The following is a 27,851-nucleotide window of genomic DNA, read 5'->3' as shown; positions in this document are numbered from 1 at the left end:
ATAGTATGTGGTGTGAAGAAGCAGCTCCAGTTGTGTATGATTTGTAGGTTTGTATTCAGTAAGAATATGAAAGTGGTATTTTGAAGCAATGCATGCGGAGTAATCCAAGAGGCTGACCAGGAGGTGGCCATAAGAAGGAAGTTACCCCTGCTAACTGTTTGGATTATGTCTGTAAAAAGAGAAGGAAATGAAAGGTGGAAGGATAGAGCGAGGATAGGCCAGAGATGGGGAAGTGAAGGAGTGAGAGGAGTAGGGAGGGATGTTAGGGCATGTTTTTGGGGGAGAGGATGGCATGTAAATGTATAGGTATCTATAGCGCCGATCACCACTACGGGTATCTCGGCGCTGTACTCATACCGCTGAAGGAACCTGTTAGACCTGTCAGCCCTTTGGGTGGTCCCTCCTCATCATTATTTATTTTGTCCCACTTTTGCCTCAAACCCGGTTATAATTTTTCCTTTTTGGGAACCACCAGACTTTTTAGTGTTGATGCAGGGTCAGGGAGCCATTTTCCCTACCCCTGGAACTTCTGTCTGAGGGCCTGAGCCACAAAATGGTGGCCACCCATTGTCACCTGTGACATCACCAGAACCCACTGGAGGTTTCTAGAACCTTCTGTAACATTCTAGAACCCTGTGAAAGTGGGAGGCAGTTTAGAATGTTGGGAGGCCATCTCAGAGTGGCAGTTGGCAACTGACTGGAGAAGAGAGAGGACAGAGTTGGAAGGAGGTCGGAGTAAGGCAGCAGGGGTGGAAACCAGTGCTTGGAGTGGGGTCCAGAAACCCACCCTTGATGCTAGTCCCTACTGACCAATCCCAGCCTAGAGCCCTGTGTGGGACCAAGTCCAGAAAAACCATCTTAAGGAACTGAACATTTGAAACAGGCCTTGAAGAAGAACAGCAAGTTACTGACCTGTTCAGCAGTGTCCTCCTGGAGTCCTGACGTCGAGAAGCCTGGAGACCTGGGGCCTGAGGTCGAGAAGCGGCGCTGACAGAAAGCAGACGTCGTACCCGGAGCCGCCAGAGGTCGTGTGAGGGCGCTGACTGAGGTCGTGGAGAGTCACCGGAGGTCGAGTAAGGAGTAACCCGAGGTCGAGTGAGGGCGCCGACGGAGGTCATGGAGAGGCGCCGGAGGTCGAGTCGGGAGTCACCTGAGGTCGAGGTGAGGCGTCGACGGGGGAGTGAAGTCCTCCCACCGGAGTCGCCGGAAACTGAGGTGAAGCGCGCCGGAGGTCGGGAGTGGAGATCGCACTCCGGAGACACCAGGAAGTGGGGAGTCCGAGTCCCTGCGACGCCGGAAGGCGACATCGAGCCGAGGCCGCCCAGCGACATCGAGCCGAGGCCGCCCAGCGACATCGAGCCGAGACCGCCCAGCGACATCGAGCCGAGACCGCCCAGCGACATCGAGCCGAGACCGCCCAGCGACATCGATCCGGAGCCGCCTCACGGCGTCGACACGGTGCCGAGCGGAGCCGATCATCGTGAAAAAGGGCAGTAAGTGGTAGAGGGGGCGTCTAAGGGCCTGTGGAGCCCTAAAAGACCATTCTAGGGGCTAGAGGGGTGTTAGAACCAGCCTGGGAGTGCCAGGGGTGAACTGAGACTGGTACAGTGACCTACATAAAGAGCTGTATAGTTTGGAGGGCCAGTTCTTTAGATTACTCTTGTTCTGCCTCAGCTTAGGCCCCAGCCTTGACCAATCTAGGTGGGGCACCCCCATGCCATCCAAGTGTCCTTAAGTTGTGTATGGGCAAAGTAAGACCAAGTGACCTCATGTAAATGATTTGAATTGTCACTGTCATTGACTGTTTTACCTTATTTATTGGAAGTGCTTTATTTATTGTCATCCACTAAGTTATTCCTGCACTATATTTATTGTCTGACTGTATTTATTTGCCAACGGTATTTATTGCACCCTATTTATCCCTCGCTTATTTATGACCTGAACCTATTTATTGAAATTCCAATGTATTATTTATTTGACCTGCTCTTTTAAGGAAAATCCCATTGTATTTATGTAATGAAACCTGCAACTAAGAGAAAATAAGATAAAGACATATATATTTTCAACTTGACTTGCATAATTTTTACGGTGTAGTGTCGTTTTTGGAACGGATGAACGCATGGTTATTGTGAGGGTGTGACGTACGCTTAACACGGTGCCTGACCCCCAACCGCTCGAGCCAAGCTACCACTGTGCTGGGAACCTGGTGACTGCTAACCCGGTTGCCCGGTTTCCAACAGAACCCTTCCTGGCTTTCCATGTGAGGTGTCCACTCCTGGGCACCCCCATGGTGAGGCCAGGCATCCCAGCGCTGTTGGGGCCGATGTGGAGATTAAGCAAGCTATTGCCCAGAGTTGCAGCGTGGGACCCATGATTAGAATAGGCACCGAGGCGAGAATATCCGGTCCGAGGAATTTATAGCCCGAGACCCTGCTGCGGTGGGAATTGAACCCTGGTCCCAGACCAGTGCTCTGCATCGAGGTCTGCCGCTCTAACCATTGAGCCACACTTCTCCACAAGATCTATGGGCGTATATCCTGGAATTAGGAGTCTAGCTTGGACCAGATTTTTGCTTTGAATTAGTTTTAAGGAACGCGTTCAAAGAGTTGTCCACCCTTCTCGTGAATTGTACCCATTCCATGTTATGTGGCTTAGTTTGGAGAGGTCATTCCGCTTTGAGAGAAGGACTTTGGGATATCCTCGAATCAATCGGACTCAAAGAAGTCGTTTTTCTCTTTTCAGCTTGTACTGCATGTCAGAGGAACGGATACCTAGGGAGCTGGAGGCTAAATATGGTGTCCAAGTTAGATTTAGAAATTGAAATATGGTTTTGCTCGTTGCAGCCCAGAACAATTTTTCTTAGTGTCTGCAATCTAGAATCATGTGTGCAAGGTCACATTGTCCCTTCCAGCTCGCGCCCGTACCCTGGAGGCCGGGTCTAAATAGTTCAGCGGAGCCAGTGGGTCATCGGTGCCGCCCAATATCTGCTTTGAGCTCGAGCCGGTGTGATTGTGTCGCTGGTAAGGTTCGTCAAGATATAAGACCAGCTCAGTGCGTAAGGTTATTGGTGTCTTTAAGTAGGGCTTCCCATTTCTTTTCTATTGGTTTTGTTAGAGCTGACTTGGTAGGACATAGGAGGGGGTAAAGCTTCGAGTCTAAGTGGCCCCCTTTGGAGTATGAACGTAGCGTGTCAGGCAGGTCAGCTGGCGGGAAAGCCTGGCAATAAGTACTTTAATTTTTAAAAACTGGTAGAAATATATTTAATTTAAGTGAAATTTAGCTTTACTTTGAGAGAAGGGTATTAGATCGTTTTTCGGATTGCCATAAGAATTCAGAGACAATTTTGTCAATTTTTGAAAAGAAGGAAGTCGGAGAGGCGGATCATCTAACAAAATACCTCTCCGGAAGCTGATAACGGTGTTACTTTATGGTTTAAATGTTTTATTGAATATCCAGCAAGGTTATATGCATCTAGCAACCGACATACGTGGCTATGAGAACTGCTAAACGGGTGTTACTTTAACAGAAGGAGGACTGAATAGAAGGTGAAACAACTGGGATCGTGTTGCCCCGGGTCGGCCATCTCCTATTTTTTTCTTGCAGTTCAAGCTGTAGAAAGTGAACGGAGCAACTTGCACCCAGACTCAGCGCCATATCCTCTTTGATCTGAATTTAAGTATAGTGGTCCTTTTCAGCAGTAAAATACTTCCGTAATTTGGTGCGAAGTGAGGCCCCAGTGCCATTGCAGCTGCTCAGGGATGGATTAGGAACCAAAGTATCCCTGGCAAATACGTTCAAAATACATTTTCTCTCTCTCTCTCTCTCTCTCTCTCTCTCTCTCTCTCTCTCTCTCTCTCTCTCTCTCTCTCTCTCTCTCTCTCTCTCTCTCTCTCTCTCTCTCTCTCTCTCTCTCTCTCTCTCTCTCTCTCTCTCTCTCTCTCTCTCTCTCTCTCTCTCTCTCTCTCTCTCTCTCTCTCGTTCAGTTCAGTTCAGTTCAGTTCAGTTCAGTTCAGTTCAGTTCAGTTCAGTTTTCGGTTGGTTCATTCACTTACCTTGCTACCTTAGACCCACCCCAGCCCCTTTCCATTTTGGAGCCTGCTCAGCCCTTACAGCTTTAGCCTCTGACTGACCCCATCTCCAGCTCCTCTCCTCTCCGTCCAGTGTCACAATGGAGACTTTCAACGTGTCATCATACATCATCACTTTGCGGGGGAAGCTATGTGTTTCATTTTAACAGGCATTGCACGGGTATTATCCAAGTTCCTTTTCCCTCAGCTGTGGCGTAGGCCTCCACTCTGCACATATCCTGGGCCTCCTGAAGTCACACAGGGTTGCTTATCACGTCATAAGTGTTTTGTTCACAGGATTCTGATCCTGGTGCTGCTGGGGAGGCAGGGACCTTTCTACATATGAATCTTAGAATGTGGATTTTTCTCAGTATTAGTTTAAAATAAATATTTTCATAACCATGCTCATTGTCACAGCTTACTTGCTCTGCCTTTCGATGTACCGATTACATTATTTTTACTCTGTCTGCCTGTTCCTCTCCTCGGGTATTGTCCAGGTCTTCCCCTCACCCCTTCTAAAAAGTGCAAAGATCAATAAAAATGATACCTTTAAGAGTTGTCAAAGGGTGATTATTGAATCCAGTGTACAGAATGGAAGAATGTTTGAGTGTGCCCTCTGATGCCTGTAGTTTGAATGCGGGGCAATGGTCAAGGGTTGTGGTCCTGAGGCCACCAAACTGGTTCTCGAACAAAGGCGATCAGTAATAATAATAATAATCTTTATTCGGTTTTTAACATTACAAAACCATAAAAGATATCATGACATACAAATGTTCATAGTAAAGTTTGTTTAAAAATATGATTAAATATACAGTTAAAAAAGAGAATGTAAGTAGTTAGGTGATATGGAAATTAATTCACTGTTTTACAAATTGTTTCTGTGCTTCATAATACACTTTAAAAAATTCAGTACGTGATACACTGTACATTCGGAGTCCAAAGTTTGAAGTGCCAGCATGGCTGGACGACATTGTCTGTGGCCCCATTTTTTTAATAAAGGGATTAGCCAGATTTTTCGATGGGTATGGAAGAACTTGCAAAACAATAGTGTGTGCATAGTAGACTGTTGTGAAAGATCATCACATGGGCACGGTTCCATCTGAGTTTTCCAGTTATTTTTTTCAGGAAATGACACTAGTCTGAAAAAGAGATTCATTCTGAACCTTGTTAGGAGCATCTTTTCATAAGTTGTGATCTCCAGGGTCAGATATGGCTGGATATTCAGGGACTGCTGTGTCATAATTGCGTGAGTAACCGATTTTTTTTCGCAATCAATGATGCCAGTCTAAGGGATTCCAGGTGGCTCAAGGCAGCTAGTTTCAATTCCTTTTTGGGTATTTCCTTCAATTCTTCTGGCATATGGTAATATTTTTCTAGACCCAGGTCGGAGAGAAAATGTCTTACGTAAGAGAGCCAGGCTATTTTATGAGCGTGGTCCAGATCCATGGTGTCGCGTAAGATGGATTTAGTCAGACTATTTTTTTTCTGATGCCCATACTCGCCTCCAAAGCAAAAGAGGTTGAATTTTTATTAGATCTTCAATATATGGGATTCCAAGTTCTATGTGTGAGGCATAGATGGAAGTGCCTCTTGGAGTTGATAAAAGGAACCTCATGAAGATATTCTCCTCTTTTTGCATAGAGCCGGTAGGTGTGTCCCCAGATCCCTGCACCATATAATGCGGTGGCTTGGCATTTCGCAGCATAAATCTGTAGCAATTCTACTGGTGGTCTTTTCCCGAGTTTATTGGAGAATTTCATCAACGCCATGATCGCTCGTTTGAAGAGATGTCTCCTGGCCTCAACTGCCGCTTTCCAGTTCAGGGCATCGTCGATCATGATGCCTAGGTAGGGATACTGTGAGGTCTTTTCGATTTTTTTTGTTCCTTCAGAAAAATGGACTTAGTTGTTTTTCTTGATCCGCCAACTACCATAACGAAAGTTTTTTTGACGTTTATGTGAAGGTCCAGGGCGCCCATGAAGTCTGCGTATTTGGTTAAAGATTTCTGCAATTCGATGGGGGTACATGCTAAGATGACTGCATCGTCCGCGTAAAGCAGCGCGGGGATCAAGCGACCTTTTGCTCTTGGGAGGTCTCTCCCTCCTCTCAGCATAGACTTTTCTAGGCCATTGGTGTACAAAGAGAAGAGGAAGGGGGCCAGGACGCAACCTTGCCTCACTCCCCGCTCTACCCTAAATGGTGATTTCAGTTCTCCTTTTGTCCCGTACCTCACTCTCGCCGTGGCTTCACTGTATAGCTCCCTCAGAGTCCAAAAGAGGGGGATCTACCCCCATTTCACTCAACAGTGACCAGAGCCTTGCGTGCGAGACGCAATCGAATGCGGAGGACAGATCCACATAAACCATATAAATGGAGCCAGGTTTTGCGTGGGTATATTTTGATATTAACAAACTTAGATTTAGGGCCTGTTCGACAGTTCCAAAGCCCTCCCTGAACCCGAACTGTAAATCTGATAGAATGTTTTTGTCTTCTACCCATTGCTGTAACTTTTCGAGAAGGACTCTGCCAACTAGTTTGCCCAAGGAGTCGAGGAGCGAAATTGGTCGATAACACTTAGTGTCTTGTCGGTCCCCCTTCTTGAAGATTGGGACCATGATGGAAGATGACCATGACTCTAACAGCCCGAGTTTCATTGTTGCTAGGCAAACTCTAGTGAGTATTGGTACCCAGAGGTCTGGAAGATGTTTAAATAAGTCGACTGGGACCCCGTCAGGACCTGGAGCTTTCCCACTCTTACTTAGTGATAACGCCGTATCAAAGTCCTGCAGCTCGACCTCCATTAAAATTGGGTAAACTACTGGATTGATATTGGGATGATGTTCTTCGCTCGTAGATGTCAGTTTGAAGATTTTTGAAAAGTGGTTCACCCACGAATCCTCGTCGATGGCCACGTCTATTTTTGGGCCATTGTTATCCGTTAACGGGGATTTGACTATTTTCCAGAATGCCTGGCTGTTTTTCTGGAATGCACTTTTGTGCAAAGCCTTCCACAAAGATTGTTTCAGTTCTTTTTTCCTTGTTTTTCTGGCGGTGTTATAATACCGTCGAAGAGATTGGATATTTGTTTTGTCTCCGTTTGGATTTCCGAGAGCTTTTTTCAACTTAGTATGTGCCTTAGTACAATCTTGGTTAAACCAGCCTGTGGAACTTATATTGTTTTGTTTGGGTGTTTTTAGTTAGTAGTTTTCTAACTTGCTCTATTATTATCTTATAATTTTCCACAATTTGATTCATCTCTGCATGGGGGTCGAGACAGATCAGGATGTTATTATAGGTGGATTCTACTAACTGTTTTGTAAGAATATTGGGGTCCAGTTCTTCCCATTTTATGGTATATCCGTTGTTTTTCCCCAGTTCTATCCTGTTCTGTGTTAAGGTTTTTGCTATGGTTGCCATATGTGTTCTTGGGTGGTTTGTTTGGAAGTTTATTTTTAGAGCGGAATGATCGCTCAAGTTGTTTTCCAGAATTTTGAAGTTGTTAATTTGGTCTTTGAGGCCTTCTGTGATTATTATGTAGTCAACAGTGGTCTTGTGGCCCCTTCCTCTGTAGGTGGATTCTAGTTTATTATTTGATTGTTGAATGGGGTTTACAATTTGCAGATCCAGATCGGAAAGTAATTTGTTCATGGCTGGACCCACGCTTGAATGGATAAAGTGGACTAAAGGGTTCTCGTATTCGTCCACCATTCCACAGATGTCGTTATTGGGGCAGGGATGAAGGTTGAAAATCTCCACCCCAAATTATATTGGCGTTTTCGGTTTTTTGCTTGGGGTGCCCGTGTTCATTTATTTTTTCTTGTATTAGGGAAAGAACGTTAAAAAAATTGTCATCCGTTAGGTTATTGTAAATGTTAATTAATGTAACAAAGTTTTTTCCCTATTTTGAACGTGAGGATCTGGAAATTTAACAGGAGGTCTACCTTGGTAATCTTCATGTCAGAGATTGTATTTGCTAGGTAGATGGCCAGTCCCCCTTTAGGTCTACCTGAAATACTAGGGAGGGCAGGGGATGTAAATGTTCTGTATCCCTCGAAGTGTATGGGCGTCGTTGACCAGGTTTCTTGTAAGCAGATGATTTGAGCCTCCTTCAAAAAATCAGCTGCAGAACCGTCCTCTATTTTGTTTCGGAGACCCGCCACATTCCAAAAGATCACAGGAAGCTGTGAGGAAGTGCAGTCTAAGGCTATAGCTTTTGTTTGTACAGCGGCTGGAATGAGGATAGATGGGGCCAAGTTTGTTTGTGGGGGCTCCGGGAATTTAGTTATTAGTCAATCGACCATTTCCAGACCACTGAACCGATTCATAGTCGGTATGCCTAACCAATTTTGCCCCTTGGTGGTATCTCTATGATTGAATCCATATGGTTGGTAGGGTGGTCTCTCCCACTGCTCCCAGTTTCTAGGTCTATTTTGTGGGCCCATAATCTGCCATGGGACTTCTCTTTGCTGGGGATTCTGATTTACTGGCCGCCAGGGGTTATGAGTGTCACTATGTCGTAGCGGTAATTTTGGACCAACGACCTCTAACTCCCACGGCTGTGGAATGGGTTTCCGCCAGATGTTATCAGTGTCGTATAAGGTGTTATTGTTACTGAATCTTTTTGGGTAAAAATATGACAACGATCTTGTAGCGATCCCCCCTGTGGTGTTATTATGTTCCCAGGAGCAGATATACTCAGCTATAGTGGGGTCCTCGAAAGTAATTACGACACAGTCTCCCCGAATAGTTTTTTTCCTATGGCCCACCCACGAGGTCCTACTGACTGATACTATTCTGGTTTTCCAGGGTGGCGGAACCGGGCGGTTTGTGTTCAGCCAATACTGGACCTTGTTCTTCAATGACCAGTTTGGTTCCGTCCCCTCAGCTGTAAGTTCCGGGACCCCCGTCATGACTACCACATATGGACATGCCTCAGGTGGCATGTTTAGGGTAGGTCTTTGCTCAGGGGTCCTTTTGTTTTTGATGGTTGCGTGTTTGTTGTAACTAGGTTTTTAGGGGCAGGTGTGCCAGTGGTTGGGGTATTTACTAATGATATAGGTTGGGGATTAGTTTGTGGGGGAATAATCAGGGGGTTGGGAATTAGGTTTTGTGCAGTGAGAATGTTTGGTACTGTCGGGGGTTTTAGTGAAGGTTGTTTTTTAGTGTATGGAAGAGGTAAAGTTACAGGTTGCTTAGGTGTAGGAAGAGTAGTCGTGGAATTTAAGGCTGGTTTTAGAGAAGCTTGAGAGGATATAGATTTGATAGAGCCAGAAATTTTTGTTAGTTGACTCTCGATGTTACTCAGTCTAATTTCTAATGGGCATATATATAAGAATTTAGGAGGGAAGCTATTTCTTTAGTTAGTCTTGATTGGTCTCTTTCTTTGCCTAGATGTTGTGGGCTTGGGGAATCTGGTGTAGAGATGTCTTGAAGAGCATGTGGTGGCTGATCGATTTCTATTGCGTTGTTATTTAGGGGGACAGAGTGATGGGGCAATACAAGTAAGTCTGTATCACCGACCAGAACTGCGTGCTCAGTTGATTTGATATTTTCAGTTTGGTTTAGATTTTTCCTTGCATTCCTTTTCTTTATGGCCCCCTCCCGCCTCCCTCTCTTTTGCCTTACTTCTTCGGGGGTTGGAAAAAATAATTGGGGTTTTTTCTAGGTCGCTTTCTGTAGAGGTTACAGTGAGTTGGGAGGCTGAAAGGTCTACGTTGTTTGGGAGGCTAGGTCTGTTTGCAGCTGTATCCCTTTGAGGTAGCGGTGGCTGTATGACTGGAGATCTTGCGGTTGCTAATAGTCCCATTGAGGATCGACGTGCTATTGCAAGTTCTGTTGAGACCCTCCCTCAATTAGGCTTAAGCTTTGGTCAATGAATGTGTTAGCTTTTGCGAGAAAGTCATCCATTGGGCCTAGCAATTTTTCTCCTATCCCGTTTTTTTTTTAGGTTTTTTGTGCTTGCTAGATCTCGTATTCATGTTCCAAAGAGTGATTCCAAGAGGAATTTTGTGTAACAACTGTTAATTGTTAGGACAAGTCAAAGAAATGGTAGATACCTATGGTTAGATGTCCTCGATGTAGAGCTTGGGAGGGTGGGCCGGACCGGACTCTCACGTTCTCAAACGGCCCGCTCTTTGCCCGGTCTTTGCCCCGGGCTACGACCCGCGCGCGTCCCGCGATGCGCGGTCCGGTGAGCGCTTTTAGAGTGTGGTGGATTGTGGGGGCGTGGTGCTGTGAGGGGGCGCGGCTCTCGCGGGAAGAGGACCAGCTGGAGCTGTTGAATGCTGGTCCTCGCAGTCCCGGGGCCAGCGCCTCACCCTCCTCTGCCGCCACACGATTTGTTTCAGCGTCCCAGCAGCTCCTACGGCACTGGGTGAGTGTTTGGAGCTACTCCTGTAGCGTGGCAAAAGCAGCGTAGGCAACACAGACTGTTGCGAGTGGCACCCGCGAAGCGGGTGCCGTGAGTAGTTGAAGGGCTTTGGCTGTGGGCGTGGCGCTGTGAGGGGGCGCGGCTCTCGCGGGAAGAGGACCAGCTGGAGCTGTTGAATGCTGGTCCTCGCAGTCCCGGGGCCAGCGCCTCACCCTCCTCTGCCGCCACACGATTTGTTTCAGCGTCCCAGCAGCTCCTACGGCACGGGGTGAGTGTTTGGAGCTACTCCTGTAGCGTGGCAAAAGCAGCGTAGGCAACACAGACTGTTGCGAGTGGCACCCGCGAAGCGGGTGCCGCGAGTAGTTGAAGGGCTTTGGCTGTGGGCGTGGCGCTGTGAGGGGGTGCGGCTCTCGCGGGAAGAGGACCAGCTGGAGCTGTTGAATGCTGGTCCTCGCAGTCCCGGGGCCAGCGCCTCACCCTCCTCTGCCGCCACACGATTTGTTTCAGCGTCCCAGCAGCTCCTACGGCACGGGGTGAGTGTTTGGAGCTACTCCTGTAGCGTGGCAAAAGCAGCGTAGGCAACACAGACTGTTGCGAGTGGCGATCAGTAACTTTCCAATGCTTGTTGCCAGCAGGGGAAACCCCCTTAATGCCTCTTATACCCTGTGACGTGCAAAGGATGTTGGCATTGTGGGTGACAAAGACATTAGCAGGTCAGTGTCCCTTTGGTGCTTTGCGCTTGGGTTTTTATCCATCACCAAGTCTGCCAAAACAGTCTCTTCCTAAGGAGGCAAAAATGTAAATAAATGACGCCTGTTATCTGTAAATTGTACTTGGACTTGCTCTTGTGGTGCGATATCTAGTGTATACTGTGGAAAAATTACCTATTTCCATTCGATAAGTTCCTGGAAGAATATTTAACAAGCATTGGCATAGCCAATAGGTCTCGCCTTTGGGACCTTATACGTTTTAAGCCATGGAACAGTTGATGTTATTACACCAAGGATATTGTGCTGCATAACTAAATACTTATAAGGTCCCAAAAGCGAGACCTATTGGCTATGCCAATGCTTGTTTTCTTTGAGACAGTAGCCTGAGGTTTGGGCATGGTAGTTTATAGTGGATATGATGTTGAGTTGGGCAATCTCCGCTTGGGAGGTACATAGGAGAACGTCGTCGGCATTAGCTGCCACTTTCTGTGTCCCTGCTCGGATGGGCATGCCTGGAATGGAGGAGTCCTCTCCGATTTGTATTAGGACTTCCAGAGTTAGAAGGAAAAGGAGAGGGGAGAGGGGGCAACCTTGTCTTGTGCCTTGTTGAAGGTTGTAAGTGTTGGACAGGTTGGCAGGGGGGTATGATTGTATGCGCATGGGTTCCAGTCTCTATGCTTGTACTCTGGGTGGTCAGGGTGCCTGCTTAACGTGCAATAAGCAAATGATGGCATTCCAGGGTAACGCCTCTTGTAGGGTTAGAGTTGGCGTTTGTCCTCTTATGTGGATCCTGTGGGCCGGCAGGGCTGGGGCAGCAGGCGGGTCTCGCTGGCTCTTCATGTGCTAAGCCACAGGGGCTGGCTCTGTAGTGAGAGAACTTCAGACCTGTCAGGAACCCTTGAAGGGTTATTTGTGTTCCAGCGGATCCCCACTTAAGAGCCGGAAAACTCAGGAAATACCACAATGAGATCATTGGAAGGTTATTTGTATGTTGAACCAAAGCAAAAAAAGAACAGGCAAGTACTGTTGTGTTAATATGTGAAGCGTTAGCGTTAAGAATGTGACCATAGAGCATATCCACACCGCTGCAGGTAGGGCCTAGTAAAGTCTCGTGCTCTCTTCTCTGGCCAGCGGCCAGCTCCCCGCCACCTCTCCGTGAAGTAGCTGGGGAGAGCGCAGCATCTGTTTCCGGGGGTCAGAGTTCACGGTCAATTCACCATGGTGTCCCCCAGCACCCAATGCCCCTCATTGATCTGCTGACTTTCCCACATGTCCAGTGGTATGTCTGCGCCATTCCCATATGGATGGGTGATAGACTTGTGCATGAAAGGAGAAATCCAGCCACATGAGCGGAGTGTGAGCTCTGTCATGGCTGCCAACCAACAATATGTGTCCACATATTTGGTTTCCAGGAGGCGCGTTGTTAACCTCTCTAATCGTGGGCACATTGATGCACTCCGCTCATCACTTCTGTGCGAGTATGTCGCGAGCACCCTTACCGCAGCACACGAGCTATGTTTTTATTTCGGGTCCATTAACTACTTAATTGCTGGGTAACCAATTGCGTCCCTATTTTCTATTTTTATCGTATTTTTACAATTACTTGCAACGAATTAAATCTTCTTCATGCCAAGCATTTTTTGTTTCTGCCTGTAGGTGGCAGTGTTGTGTTATCTGTAGATGTTGGACAGGCCACATGAAGGGCTTGCTCCCTCCCCGCATGACAAGGCCCAAGCCCCGGACTCCCAGGTGTTACCCACAAGGGCAACCCGCACCCCGTCTCCCAACGGAACTCCTGCCCCCGGACATCCATGTATCATGGGGCCGAACCACTACCGGCTCCCCCGGCCGGATCAGCCGCCATCTTGGACACTGCGCCATGAGGCCGCGTGGCCTCAGCTCGACCCTAACCCTGGGCCTGGCCCGGCCGCGACATCCCGGCACCACCATCCACCCAGGAGGTGAACGGACCACTTGGCAGGTCAATGGGAGAAAGAAGTGTCGATGGCTCTCCCCCGCCAGGTGCCGATCGCCCTCCAGCTCCCCCGGGCGCTGGCTCCACCCCCTGCTGGGTGTCTGGACTCCCTCATCCCGGACCCCCCGACCTCCAAGTGCGAGGGTCCGGACATCAAAGGGCGCCAGACCTATAACTAGGGCAGCTCCAGAGCAGGAAGGCAGTTGTATCCTGGAGTCGAGAGACACCGAGAAGAACTCAGCCTTGACGGACTACTGGCGCTGCCGTAGCCCTGCCTTGTGAATTATCGTCCTGCCTGCTGGCGCTGCCGCGGCCTTCTGCATCATCCATCCTCGTCGGGACCTGCTGGCGCTGCCGCGGACCGTGTAACGACCACCTTCATCGGGACCTGCTGGCGCTGCCGCGGACCGTGTAACGACCACCTTCACCGGGACCTGCTGGCACTGCCGCGGCCCGTCCAAGCTAGAACACCGAGCTCGAGGATTGTGAGCTACCCACCATACCATCTCAGCTACCAGATTGGTAATCAGACTGTCCCGCTACCCCCTTTTCCCAAACCAAGAGACTAGAATCGAGGGGACCCCTGAGTCCCGACCTCCTTGTACCATTTCATCGTACCTCAAGAAATCGCCTATAAAGAACGTTAAATCCTATCTTTGTGTGGTGTGTATCTGTGGGGGGGAAGTTACTCATCTGTACGATCGCTGGAGACGGCTCTCCCCGGAGACCTCTCCCCTTGTCCTCGGCCGACCCTCCCGGTCCGTCGAACAGTAGATATTTATTCTCCTTCCTTATTTAGACCGCCCCCGCCACCTTTTTTTGATTAAATATATTTTATTATAGGGTAAACAGACCGTAAATTTTTCTCAACTCACTATATCTATTTACTCTTTGTATCCCATGGCCGTCTTTCTTGTACCATCCCATAATTGTATCTATCATTTTCATCTTTTATTTTAATTTTGTTACCTAAGCTATTTCTCAAGAAAATAAAACCGAAAATCACGCTTATTACCATCACATCGTTATTAGTTAACCCAACTTCCGTATTAACTCATTATCCTGATCTGGAGTTGAAAGGAGTGTACAATGGAAATAACTTGGACCTAAAACTAAAGCCTTATGGGTATAATTTTATATTCAACTGATCGTATAAAAAAAAAATGATTACTGATAATTACTTAACATTATTGAAACCTCTACCTCATTTCTTGAAATACTTTAAATACCTCTTCATGTATATTTCCGCAATTATAAATTCTGTTAAAATGTAATGTTGCTTAGTACACAATATAGCGTTTTTTAGCAGGAGCGACATTGAAGACTTATTGTCCGTCTTCTTCATTATATTTGGCTCTTCCGGAGTGTTCTGCCTTACTTGGTTTTTCTGTCTGCCTTTGCTTCTCCCCTTGAACCCTTTCCTTTCATAGCTTTGGAGGATAAATGCAATTTAGGCTTAGCAGGTGGATAGCAGCTTTGGGAAGGATATGTGGTCCATATGAGCGTCTCTAGCTCTGCAAAAAAGTTGAATTTCCAGGTGTGTGGCTTCTAAGCAGGAAGTGTTCACCTTTTTCCTAGGATGGTAGCCAGATGTAAAATGCTAATTTCAAGAGGCAAATGCAAAAAGAACAATTGATGGACAGAATGCAGAACAATGTCATACATTCACCCCAGTACAGAGATCTGGGTCTAAATCCATTGTTTTTTTTTGCTAACCATGCCATTTCAGTTTGGACCCAGCCATATGCAAATCAGTCATGACCCTGCGCCCAATGGGAACAGTCCAGCCCGAACTGCCAGGCCAGGTCCTCCCTGGCCTGGAAACAAGCTAGCCTGGCTAATGAAGGGTGATGCCCTGAAACCTGTCCCAGGTTGCTTGTTTCCGGTCCAGGGAGGACCTGGCTTGGCAGTTCGGGCTTGACTGTTCCCATAAGGAACAGGGTCAAGACTGATTTGCATATGGCTGGGTCCAAACTGGGGTGGTGTGGTGAGCAAAAGAATGATGGATTTAACCCAGATCCTTGTGACTGGGGGTGAATATTTGCATTGTCCAGCATTCCATCCATCCATTGTTTCTTTTGCATATGTTGCTCTAAGTGGGAAGGGTATGCCCAGACGTGGGTCCCGTGCTCACTACACCACTGGATTCAAGCTAGCCTGGCTGATGAAGGGTGATGCCCTAAAACCGGCCCCCGGATGCTTGTTTACAAACCAGGGAGGACCTGGCTTGGCAGTTTGGGTCAGAGTTCAAGGTGTAACCTTGACCTCTGGTCCAAGGTCAGCAGCTCCGCCTCACAGCCGCCGCGCCAGAGCAGGGTTCGAGCCGGCAGCCCGTCCCTGCGCCTCACGTTCACCTTTGCCTGCCATCCGTGTATTTCCCCATTGTTCCGTTCCTTATCTATTTGTATTCCTCACTGTCGCTCATTGTTTACTGCATTACTGTGTTTTTTTTTCCCCTCGCTGTACTTGTTCATTTCTTCCCACCGCTGCTGCCCCTGCGGCCCCGCCCCGCTCCCTCGTCCCTACATCTGCTTCCGCCCCCCTCCCCTACTTAATGGCGATCGTGCGCAGCGGGCGCGCCTAAGGCAAGCCTGTCCGCGACCCGACCGCGGTCAACACCAGGGATCCCTGGATCTTCGGAACCCTGCCGCACTCCACGCATTCAACCCCAGAAGACACACCGACTGCGAAAGATCCTCGCCTAACACCACCCATGGACAGTTCTCGTGCAGATGCTGCTGCAGATCCTTCACCATCGACAATACCACCACTACCACCGAAGGCCCGCCTGATGCATGCACCGCCGAAACCCTGACATGCATTCTCCTCAACGTGCACTCCCTGCAACGACACGCCGTAGAGATCTGGAACCTGGTCGACATCCTCTCGCCCAACGTAGTCTTCTTCACGGAAACCTGGACCAATGCCACCTCTGGCCCTGACATCGCCACTGCCATCTCCGGGGGATACAAGATCCAGAGAAGGGACTGCCCAGGAGGAGGACTCGCCATCGCACACAAGACCCTCCTCCGACTCTCCACATCCAGCACGAGCGACCCATTTCTCTCCCCCCCCCCCCCAAATCCAACACCGAACACCTCCACTTCCAGATCCAGACCAGCCCCAGGACCATGCTACGTGGCACCCTCATCTACAGACTGCCGGGACTTCGCACCCAGTCCGCAACCACCATCGCCGAGCTCACCGCACCACACGCCATCACCGACTACGTATTACTCGGGGACCTGACCTTCCACCTCAACAACTGCGACGAACCCGACTCCACCACTCTCCTCGACAACCTAGTGAAGCAGCTGGTCAACACGCCCACCCACAAAGCTGGACACACCCTCGACCCAATCTTCGCAGGAGGAACCAACATCTGCTTCAGCCACACCACCCAGTCCCTCTGGACGAACCACCACTGCGTCCACTTCACCTTCAACACCACCACCGCACCCAAGCACTCCCTGCGCCCGCCACGAAGGAACTGGAGCAGGGTCACAGAGGAACACCTCAACACCACCCTCCTCCACGACCCTCCTCCAGTGCCACGACCGACACCAACTCCGCAGCCACTGAATTTCACTGCTGGATCTCCTGCTGCGCAGACAAGCTAACACCCCTCCGCCACCCTGCCAAGCACCCTCTGAAGGCCGCCTGGTTCACCACAGAGCTACAAGAAGCCAGACACTCCTGCAGACGCCTAGAGAAAACCTGAAAACCACGGAAGCACGGAACAACCACAGGGACACCCTGAAGGACTACCACCAGCGCATAAGACACCAAACGGATCTTCATAAGAGACAAAGTCCAGACCAACGCCAAGGAACTGTTCAACATCATACAGCAGTTCGCAAAACCCCCCAGTGAAGCCACGGACGTCACACCTTCCCAGGAACTCTGCGACAAGCTCAGCTCTTACTTCCATCTGAAGATCAAGGTCCTCTACGACAACTTCAGTGAACGGACACCGGACACCCCTCACTCCCCAACCCCCTCACCGCCTACGCCGATAAACCAACCATCATGATCTGGAATCCCGCCACCGTAGAACACATTACCGCGACCGTGAGGAAACCCCACTCAGGAACCCCAGCGGACCCCTGCCCACCGGGCCGCCGCCATCGCACTCTAAGACTGACCATCAACGCCTTCATGTCCAGCATCTTCCCAGACGACTGGAAGCGGGCGGAGGTTAAACCCCTCCTCAAGAAGCCAACAGCCGACCCAACAGACCTGAAAAACTACCGGCCCATCTTTCTCCTCCCTTTCGCAGCCAAAGTCACCGAGAGACACGTAAACGCCCAACTGACAGCCTTCATCGAAGAGAACTCAATCCTGGACGCCTCCCAGTCTGGATTCTGCAGCAACCACAGCACCGAGACCGCCCTCCTCGCTGCCACTGATGACATCCGCATTCTACTCGACCAGGGACACACTGCGGCCCTCATCCTTCTAGACCTCTCCGCAGCCTTCGACACAGTTTCACATTGCACGCTCGCAGCCAGGCTTCACGACGCGGGGATACAAGGAACCGCCCTAGACTGGATCCAATCCTTTCTCACCGGCCGAACCCTGAGGATCAGACTCCCACCCTTCCTCTCGGAACCCTCCGATATCAACTGCGGAGTACCCCAAGGATCATCGCTCAGCCCCACGCTCTTCAACATCTGCATGGCCGCCATCGTCTGACAGCATGGGCTCAGCATTGTATCCTACGCCCACCCACAGCTCATCCTCTCACTCACGAAAAATCCCGAAGACACCAGACTCTGCTTCCAGGAAGGAATGAAGAACGTGGCGGACTGGATGAAAAACAGCTGTTTGAAGCTCAACTCCGAGAAGACCGAGGTCCTCATCCTCGGACCCTGCACCTCCGTCTGGGACAACACACGGTGGCCCTCTGCCCTCGCGAACCCACCCACCACTACAGACCACACACGAAACCTCGGCATCATCCTCTCCATGAACCGCCAGATCAACGCCGTCGCCTCCACCAGTTTCAACTGCCTGTGCATCCCCAGCAAGACCTTCAAATGCGCCTTGAGACCCTCATGGGCGAGTAGCGCGCTCTATAATCCCCTGATTGTTCCCATAAGGAACCGGGTCAAGACTGATTTGCATATGCCTGGGTCCAAATTGGGGTGGTGTGGTGAGCCAAAGAATGATGGATTTAACCCAGATCCTTGTGACTGGGGGTGAATATTTGCATTGTCCAGCATTCCGTCCATCAATTGTTTTTTGCACATTTTAAGAGGCAGGCACATAATTTGCACCTGAGTAGCGCATGTTTGTTTGTGCGTCACTGGAAAAGAAGACGAGGCAGGGTGAGGCTTAAAAGGCTTCCGTCACAATTCTGCCCTGGCTGGTTTTAGGTGTCCGATCTCAAAGCGGAGCTGAGCTGGGCATCGTTCTGCCGAGTCTCTAAAGCAAGTGCTGCATGAAGGCTTGGGCATGCATAGTGCTTCAGGCCAAAGTAGGCCCAGTATGTGAACAAGGTCCACTTAGATTCATTGTCTGCAAACGCATTTTATGCACCTATCTAGGTATTCTAACAGGATTGAGCGCACCTGGACATACGCTGGACCCCCTTTCTGTATGCGCTAGAAGTGGCAGAATTGTTTCAGCCTCAGGTTCCCACAACTGTGATGTTAAATATTTGCTTCACATATTTAATCAGCTGTAGTCATTTGTAAACTGTTGACACGTTATGGATTAACCTAGTGTGCAATCGCGCGAAGAAGATGCTACTTGCATTGGTTAAAACACTGTCCTTTTCAGTCAGGTGACATGCTCTGTGCTGCAAGTCAGGGTTTCTGTTGCATGCACATTTTATTCTGATTGGCTCATACGTTATGTCTTGCTGCAGAGAAATAATACTCCCAGGTATTGTGGCAGAAGCTGAAATCTAAGAATATTTCATTCGGGCTCTTTCAGTACTGCTTGGAACACCTATTGCTTTCAGCCTGTAATGCTGTAAAAGGCCCATATAGTAATGCATTTTCAGGGTGCATGGCAGGGGCTGGGGGAGTGGGAAAGCTACCTTGCCATATTGCCCCCTTGACTCCCTTCGGAAGTTTGAACACAGTCAATGCGCTCGCCCCACCTACACACCACTGCAACGCGCAAGGAGGAACGCATTAGACATTCACGCAAAGTCTAGAGTTCTGCTCGTCTGATGATACCAGCCATTGTTACAGGAGCTTCCGTAACACTACGCCCTCCTCCTTCATAATAATAATAATGTTTGAGGCATGTGTGCTGTAGATACACATGCTTTGCATACTTCTGCCATCGAATGTCTGGTCCGGATGTTTGCAATTTGTTTTTCTTCTAAGAAGTCTTTTCCATTCACTAGGTACAGTGACTCCTCCTTTCGGTGGTAATGCATGGGCATCGACTCTATTGTTAGATTTGTTTTCTTTCCTCCATCGGGTTCGGACGTGTATTGCAGTGCGCCGATTCTAAACAGTCAATCGGGATCCCTTCGGGACACAATTCACTTACCCTTTTCGGTATTGTTTTTGATCTCGTTTCTACCTTCTGCGTGTTGAAAATTTCGGAAAACTTTCATTATTAAATCGGGAACTCCAACTGCTGCATCCAGGCCTAGCTCGTTTTCCTCGATCTACTTCCACTTGAAGATCCATCATCGTGTCTTCTGCCAATGGAACGGACTCCATTTCAATTCTGTCCTCTGTGCCATTCAAAATACCCGTGCACTGACCTTTTTAAGGTCTGTAACCTCGGTCTCTCCCCGGAGCATAAAGAGGAAGACTGCTACGCTTGTGGATCGTTCCAATCTGAAAAGTCTCTGCGGGACCGTCTGGCTAGATGAAGCGACCTGCAGTGACTCCGATTCCGAGTTGGAGATCTAACTAGAGTCCCACGACGTTCCCTTTGCCCACCAAATCCACTCAAACTAAACAAAAGGCTATTGGGCCACCAAGCCATGTTAAGCACTGAGACTCTGCTTCCAACGCCCCGCCTTCCAGCTTGGCACCAAAACAGCAAGTCAAGCCTTCCGGCTCAGGCTCAAGCTGAGATGATACCCCTTCCGATCCAAAACATTTTGGATCCAAAGACAAATCCAGCTTGGCACTGAAAATGTCTGCACCAAAACATAAAGAGGCTCCTTTAAAGCCACCGGAGCATATTTTAGAGACAATGAAGCAAAAGCTGGATCCAAAGTAAATAAATTCATATAAATCCTGATACTGGCCACATTACAACTGAGCCAGTAATACCATCTTCCAGAAGGAAAATAGACCCTGAATAAATAATTCCCCTCAAGACGTAAAAGGACATCGCTTCTAGTCCTATTAACATACCTCAAACACCCTCCACCTTCTTCAGCAGTACCTATTATAACAGCTTAGACCCTTTACACATCACACCACCAGGCTCTCCAAATACAAATCATGATATAGTAGATGATGATGACACCTATGACCAGCCACCACCTGATCCATGGGATGACTACAATATAGACCCACCTGTAGACACAGACCCGGATCTATATCCAGCTAAATCTCCCCCCTCCTGATGATAATACTGCATATCAGGAGTTAATTGCTAGGGCAGCCACTTACCATGGGGTGACTTTACATAATGAAGCCCTGGAAGAGGATTTCCTATTTGAAAGCTTAGGAAACACACAGAACATCCCAATGCCTTTGTTAAAAGTATGATGAGGCATGCTGACGATATTTCCAAGGATCCAGTTAGAGCACGTATCCGAACACCTAGGATGGACAAAAAAATAGAACGCCCCCGCACCACCATCTGACCCAGCTTTTATTAAAGGCCAGTTGCCTTCAGATTCTTTAGTAGTTTCTAATGCCCGTAAAAGGGCAAATTCACAAACCTCAAGGAAGGCACCACCTCCTGATAAATAATCAAAATGAATAGATGCCTCGGGGGTAAAAAATAGCTGCTCAATCAGCCAATCCTTGTCGCATAGCCAGTACACAAGACCTATTGGCTAGGTATGATAGGGCACACCGGGATGAGATGGAAGAACCATAACAATATCTCCCTGAAGAACACAAGAAAAAAGTGCAGGAAAGCAAGCTTATCTCTAATTCCTCCATCAGATGAGCGTTCGATGCTGCAGACACTGCAGCTAGAGGAGTCAACGTCAGCATTCTTCTCGTGAGACAAGCATGGCTCAGAATTTCCTCATTCACAGCAAAAGTTCAACAAACTATTCTTAATGAACAGTTTGATAAGGAACACCTCTTTGGGCCTCAGACCAATCGCATGAAAAAGGATACAGAAGTGGCACAATCAATGAGAGGACTTCAGTCTCCTTCTACTAGAGGTTCCTTTTGTCGTGCCTTCTACAGAGGGGCCTCCAAGACTAATACCACAGATGCCAGCACATCTTCATACAAAACACAAACCATCTTCCCCCTCTAGAGGATTCTGTAAGGGTGGGTATAGTGGTAACCACTTTAAAGGTAGAGGTACACCAACACGCACCTCTTCATCCACTTACAAACAGTGACTTGCTATCACTTCCCTCCCGATCATTCATCGCCTGTCGGGGAAGGTTACAACAGTTTCTTCCCATTTGGCAACCAATAACAAGACGAATGGGTGTTGTACGTTATTCAACATGGTTATTGCCTGGAGCTCAAAAGCAACCCTCCGAGCATTCCACCTCAATTTCACAAACTGTCTTTAGAACACCAACATATGCTCCAACAAGAAGTACAAGCTCTTCTAACAAAAGAAGCTATAGAACCTGTCCCATTACAACAACAAGGATCAGGGGTTTATTTACTATACTTCCTAGTTCCCAAAAAGGACGGTTCATTAATGTCAATCTTGGATCTCAGGCCATCAAACCTATACATATTATCAGAACACTTCCATATGGTCACACTGCAACAAGTACTTCCACTTTTGCAGCAAGGCGACTTTATTGCAACACTAGACTTAAAGGATTCCTATGTTCATATACCCATTCACCCACCACATGGCAATTACTTCAGATTTGTGATAGGAAAAAATCATTATCAGTTCAAAGTACTTCCATTCGGAGTAACAACTGCACCCAGACTGTTCACCAAATGCCTTGCAATGGTAGCAGCACATCTGCGAAAACAACAAACACATGTCTTCCCATACCTAGACGATAGGCTCATAAAAGCCAACACACATCCGAAGTGTGTACAACATACACAAATCACCATAAACCTTTTACATCAGTTAGGATTTGCAGTCCATGCACAAATACAACCATATCTAGGAGCCATCCTAAACACTCCAATAGCTCTATCATATCCCAATGCAGCCAGGATTCACAATTTTCAAACGTTCTTACTCCAGTTTCAAAACAACCAGTATCTACCAGTCACAACTTTCATGCAACTACTGGGGATGATGGCGTCCTGCATTGCCATAGTGTCTCATGCAAGACTAAACATGCGTCCTCTACAAGAATGCTTAGCACGTCCGTGTAATCAATCACAGGGTCAGCTAACAGATCTAGTGTTGGTAGACAGCCACACTAATCGCTCTCTGCAGTGATGGAACACAGAAAATGTATCAAAAGAGCAGCCCTTTATCAACCCTGTTCCACAAGTTGTGCTTACAACAGACACATCTCACAGGGTGGGTGGCACATTTGCAACATTTGACAGTTCAGAGTCTTTGGGATACATACCACCCAACAGAACCATCACATCAACTACCTAGAACTACAAGCAGTTCAGTTAGCGTTAAAAGCATTTCTACCTCATCTGATAGGGAATGTTTCTCAAGTCTGGACAGACAATATGACAACAGTGTACTATGTACAAAAACCACGGGGGGGGACACTTTCCAGCTGTCGTGCCTCTCTCAGACTATTTGGCGTAGGGCAATCCATCAGAAAATCTAACTACTGACAGAGCACTTTCTAGGGACAGACATCTTTGCCGATCTCCTCAGTAGAATGAGGCAACAAATACACAAATGGGAACTTAACCCACAAGTTCTCCTTCTGTACTTCCAAAAATGGGGATTATCACAAATAGACCTCTTTGCCAAAGCAGAGAACTCAAAATGCCCAGACTTCGCCTCCAGGTTCCCACACCCTCTATCCAAAGGCTATGCTCTATGGATGATAATAATAATCCACATTTGTAAAGCGCGAACAATCACCCGTAAGGGTCTCTAGGCGCTGGGGGCCGTTGGGAAGATTAAGCAAGCTATTGCCCAGAGTCACATGGTGCTGGGCTATCTGCCGCCGGCGCAGGGTTCGAACTGTGATCCCCAGATTCTGGAGTCAGACGCCCTGGCCGCGGCACAACACCTCTTCCCACACCACTATGGATCAACTAGTCAGGGATATTTGCTTACGCTTTTCCCTCCTCTCCTTCCATGTCTGGTTCGTAAGCTCAGGCAGACAACTCTCACACTGATTCTGGTGGCTCCCACATGGGCTCGTCAATCATGGTTCAGCATACTATTGGAACTCTCAAAAGTTTCACACCAGAAGCTTCATATAACTTCAAACTTTCTCACACAGAACCATGGAGAAATCATACAGCCAAACCCCAAGGAACTGAACCTAGCGATTTGGCTCCTGAAGTCATAGAATTTGGATACTTAAACCTACCACCAGATTGTATGACAATTCTTAAGGAAGCACAAGAAAACCTACCACTAGGACATGTTATGCAGCAAAGTGGAAATGGTTTGTGATCTATTGTAATAATAATACAATTGATCCACTAGATGCATCTATACAAGATAATATTTGTTCTCTTTTGTATCCACAACATGCATTCATTCGAATACACTTTGCAGCAGTAGCTGCATATTCCCAAAACAGACAATATTTATACCTATTCAAAGTTCCAGTATTTAAAGCCTTTATCGAAGGCCTTAAAAACTGCCCAGGGTACCACCTGCACCGGTTTGGAACCTTAATATTCTCACAAGGCTTATGGGTCCACCTTAGGAACCTTTAAACAATCGTTCATTAGAGTTTCTTTCATGGAAAGTTGCCTTTCTAATTGCTTTCACTTCACTAAAATGTGTTGGTGAGCTACAGGCATGAACCCTTCTTTCAACTTCATAAAGAGAGTGGTTCTTCGTACAAACCCAAAAGAGGTATCTGCTTTTCATATTATCCAATCAGTTGAGTTACCTGTGTTCTTCCCTAAACATGATTCAGTAGCAGAAAGAGCTCTACATACATTTGATGTCAAAACAGCACTATTATATTCTATTGATGGGGACAAAAGATTTTCGCAAAACAACTTTTTGTTACCTTTGCTCCACCTCATAAAGGAAATCCTATATCTAAATCCAGTATTTCTAGATGGATTGTTAAATTTATTCAAACTTGCTATGTTAAAGCTAAAAGAACTTTAACTCTACCTCCTAGAGCACATTCAACTCGCAAAATAGGAGCATCTCTGGCTTTTTTAGGCAACATTGCCATAGTTGACATATGTAAAGCAGCTACATGGTCTACACCACACACATTTACTGAACATTATTGTGTGGATGTATTAGCACGTCAACAGGCTAATGTTGGATAAACAGTGCTAAAAACACTTTTTCAAACAACTGCAACACCCACTGGTTAGGCACCGCTTTGGGAGAATACTGCTATATAGTCTATGCAAAGCATGTGTATCTACAGCGCACATGCCTCGAACGGATTATGTTACCCTGTAAGCATCTGTTCTTGGCATGTTGAGCTGTAGATTCACATGCACCATCCATCCTCCCTGGACACCTCTGGTTGTTGCAGTTCTTATTATGCACCTTACGTACGCATGGTCATCTTTATGCTACACTTACTTACTCCATTCTCACACTCTTGCGGGAAAACAATCTAACAATGAAGTCGATGCACATTATCACCGAAAGGAGTCACTTTACCCCGTGACTGTTAAAGAATTCTTCGAAGAAAAACAAATTGCAGACATCCGGACCAAACACTAGATGGCAGGAGTATGCAAAGCATGTGAATCTACAGCTCTACCTGCCAAGAACAGATGCTTACAGGGTAAGTAACATAATCCTTATAGAGCGCCTAGTTTCTTCTGACAAAATGTCCCATAGCTAAGGTTTCGCTCCTAATTACAGAACCAAACAGCATGCTAAAAAAGTCCTGATCAGATCAAACTGAACAACCTATGTTTTACATTTTTGCCCTTCCTGCAAAGTGTGAGTGGCTCTCGCTGCCCTAAACTTGCGAAGATGCTTCATCCCCTGTGAATTGTTTCCTTATGGAAAGTCATGCCTGTCATGGAGATTATGATGTTGCTAATTTCCCTACTTGTGGACGCCGCCACCCAGTTGCATGATCCTGGCTTGTGGGTTACAACGACAACTAAAGTAAATAAAACATCCATTAGGACCAGATTACAATCTTGTATCAATTGTTTTTAATGTTGCTTTGGTCATATTGTTTCTTCTTCACCATTTTTCTCCAATAGGCCCTTCAGGTGTTCGAATCCCATGCCGGATGTCTTGGTCCCAATCAATTTGCTGAGTTCTCCCTGCCGTACATGCGCGAGATTGCCACACGAGTGAAGGCCAAGCTGCAAGAGGCGGCCCTGGAGGTTGTGCCTATGGTAAGGTGACGATGGTGTGTCCAAGGGGCAGCGGGGAATGGGTCTGGCCAGCATGTATTACTTCTCTGTAATCTAAGTAGCATCTATGTTGGAAAAGCAGCCGTGCATTATGAGAATGAATTCAACAACCCGAGGTTTAACTCTTTCTATGACAACGTATGTATGTAATTGTCCCGTTATTGCTGTTCTTATTAAAATTAATTATTTGGAACCAATTTGTACTTTTCATACATAGTCAAATTTTAAAATAATTGACCAATTCTTAATGGTTTAGATGAGTATGTTTCCTGCCATCCAGTACCTATTGCAACTGATATCCGCCTAGCAACACTAAATGTACTCTGCTTCATTTATTAATTTTATAGAGTGCGCAATTACCAAAGGGTATCCTGGAGCTGGCAAACGAATACACTTTTTTTTAACAAACTCGCATACTGTTATGTTTCATATCTGTACCCTAATATAGGTCCAGGGAACATCGTACACTTTCCCTACATCAGCTCCCGTTATTTCATATGAACAAGCCTTATAAGGACATAACTCCAAATAAGGACAGAATGCCCTATAGGGACATCACGCCTTATAAGGACTGTAGCCTTTTTTGGACTAAACCTTTCACCTAGATCCATGCTGAGGGTGGGTTTTTCCCAATCGATATTGGTAAGACGTCATCCTTGGCGCATATGAATAATTGATGAGTAAACTCTCCAGGAGGTATACTTCACCTTTCCCATCGACGCACAAGGTTTAATCCCTAAAGTCATCCTCACACTGAACAATGGGTAACACACGTACATAGACTGTATAAATACAGCACCTCTTGCTATCAGAAGGCAGGAGGGAACCAAGACTTCAAGGCCGACACACTGACTGACCAGAGACGCTGCAGCTCTGGCATGCCATCGCTACAGCTGACAGTGGTATGACGATCCCTTGCGGGGTGTCCAGCTCAAGTCCAGGACGAAGTCCACACTCTCACTATTCAGGTATGGGGGTTCGACTCAATCCTAGCAGGATTCTTGGCTCATAGGGTCTTAGGCTTAGGCTCTTTAGCACCTACATGCATGCTAGGTACACTCGGGTACATCTAGTCGGGCATCTTAGGAGTACGAGCATTATTTTGTAATGCATTTCATATTCATGTATATGTTTGTGACTATTGCAAAATGGTAGAACAATACTATTCCTTGTTCTTCACTGTACTGCTGGTTCTATATCTCTGCAACTGTGTTACAGTTGTAACAGTGCACTTATTCTACATGAGAAGAACTACGGTCCAATAAATTCTAATTGTAAAAACACTTGACTGTTTCTTCTCTGTATCTCTCTGAGAGCAAAACAAGCAAGCACGAGTGACTGGGTGAAAAGTAGTATATTGTTTCCACGAGTCTGAGGTTATTGTGTTCTGAAGTTGCCAAAAACTCATCTTTCTGATAGCAGAAGAGTCTAGTGGCACTGCGAGCAAGCTAATGCAAACCATAGGGTACCATATGCGGCGGGGGTGCAAAAAGCAGTCTGCCACCAGACCCACAGTATATGTTCTCTGTAAACAGTGTAGGCATGACAGGGTACTATTAGGACTACACTACTATACAAAGTGGCTCCAGGCAAATCCTATGTAAATAAATGGGTATTTAGATCCTTGCACATTGTAAAATTTTCTTGGCTCTTGGCGTAACTCGGGCAGCAGTCTTTTCCGTGCCTGAGCTGTAACCACAGAAAAGCCTGTCTTCCCAGTCTTGCTCTCCAGTATTTAGGTACGGTGATTAAATTGGTGGAGGTTGAACATAGCCGTCTGGAAGTAAAGTATGTTTTAAACATATCTGAGATATGAGGACCATTCCACTGGGTAAAGGGCTTTATGTGCCATAGAAAGGGCCTTGAACGGGTATCTAATATGAACAGGGAGCCATTGCAACTGGCCAAGCAAAGATGAGACCCTGTCAAACTTACTCCTCCCAAACATCAACCTAGTTGCCACATTGTGTATAATTTGTAACCTCTTTTATGAGGTAATGTGGAAGCACAACATGGAGAGAATTGCAATAGTCTAGTCTGCTTAAAAACGGGGCTTACACCAGCAGCTGTCGAATGTTGAAGGGAAAAAAAGCAGGACTTTCTTTAATTGTTTCATTAGCATGA

General features: G+C 47.2%; 1 protein-coding gene across 2 annotated transcripts in view; it reads left to right on the top strand.

The window, feature by feature from the left end:
• The window catches only part of UROD (uroporphyrinogen decarboxylase), a 149,645-nt gene that overhangs the window by 63,262 nt on the left and 58,532 nt on the right, over window positions 1-27,851 (top strand). For both annotated transcript variants that reach the window (XM_085602811.1, XM_085602810.1), the window contains one exon: window positions 25,572-25,709. In XM_085602811.1, coding sequence (XP_085458937.1) covers window positions 25,572-25,709 — 138 coding nt within the window. The remainder of the gene's footprint in view (window positions 1-25,571; window positions 25,710-27,851) is intronic.

The sequence above is a fragment of the Triturus cristatus genome, chromosome 4_2 (assembly GCF_964204655.1).
Source record: "Triturus cristatus chromosome 4_2, aTriCri1.1, whole genome shotgun sequence".
NCBI classification, from domain to species: domain Eukaryota; kingdom Metazoa; phylum Chordata; class Amphibia; order Caudata; family Salamandridae; genus Triturus; species Triturus cristatus.
Note: the sequence above shows the minus strand (reverse complement) of the source record. Positions and strands in the feature narration are given on the sequence as shown.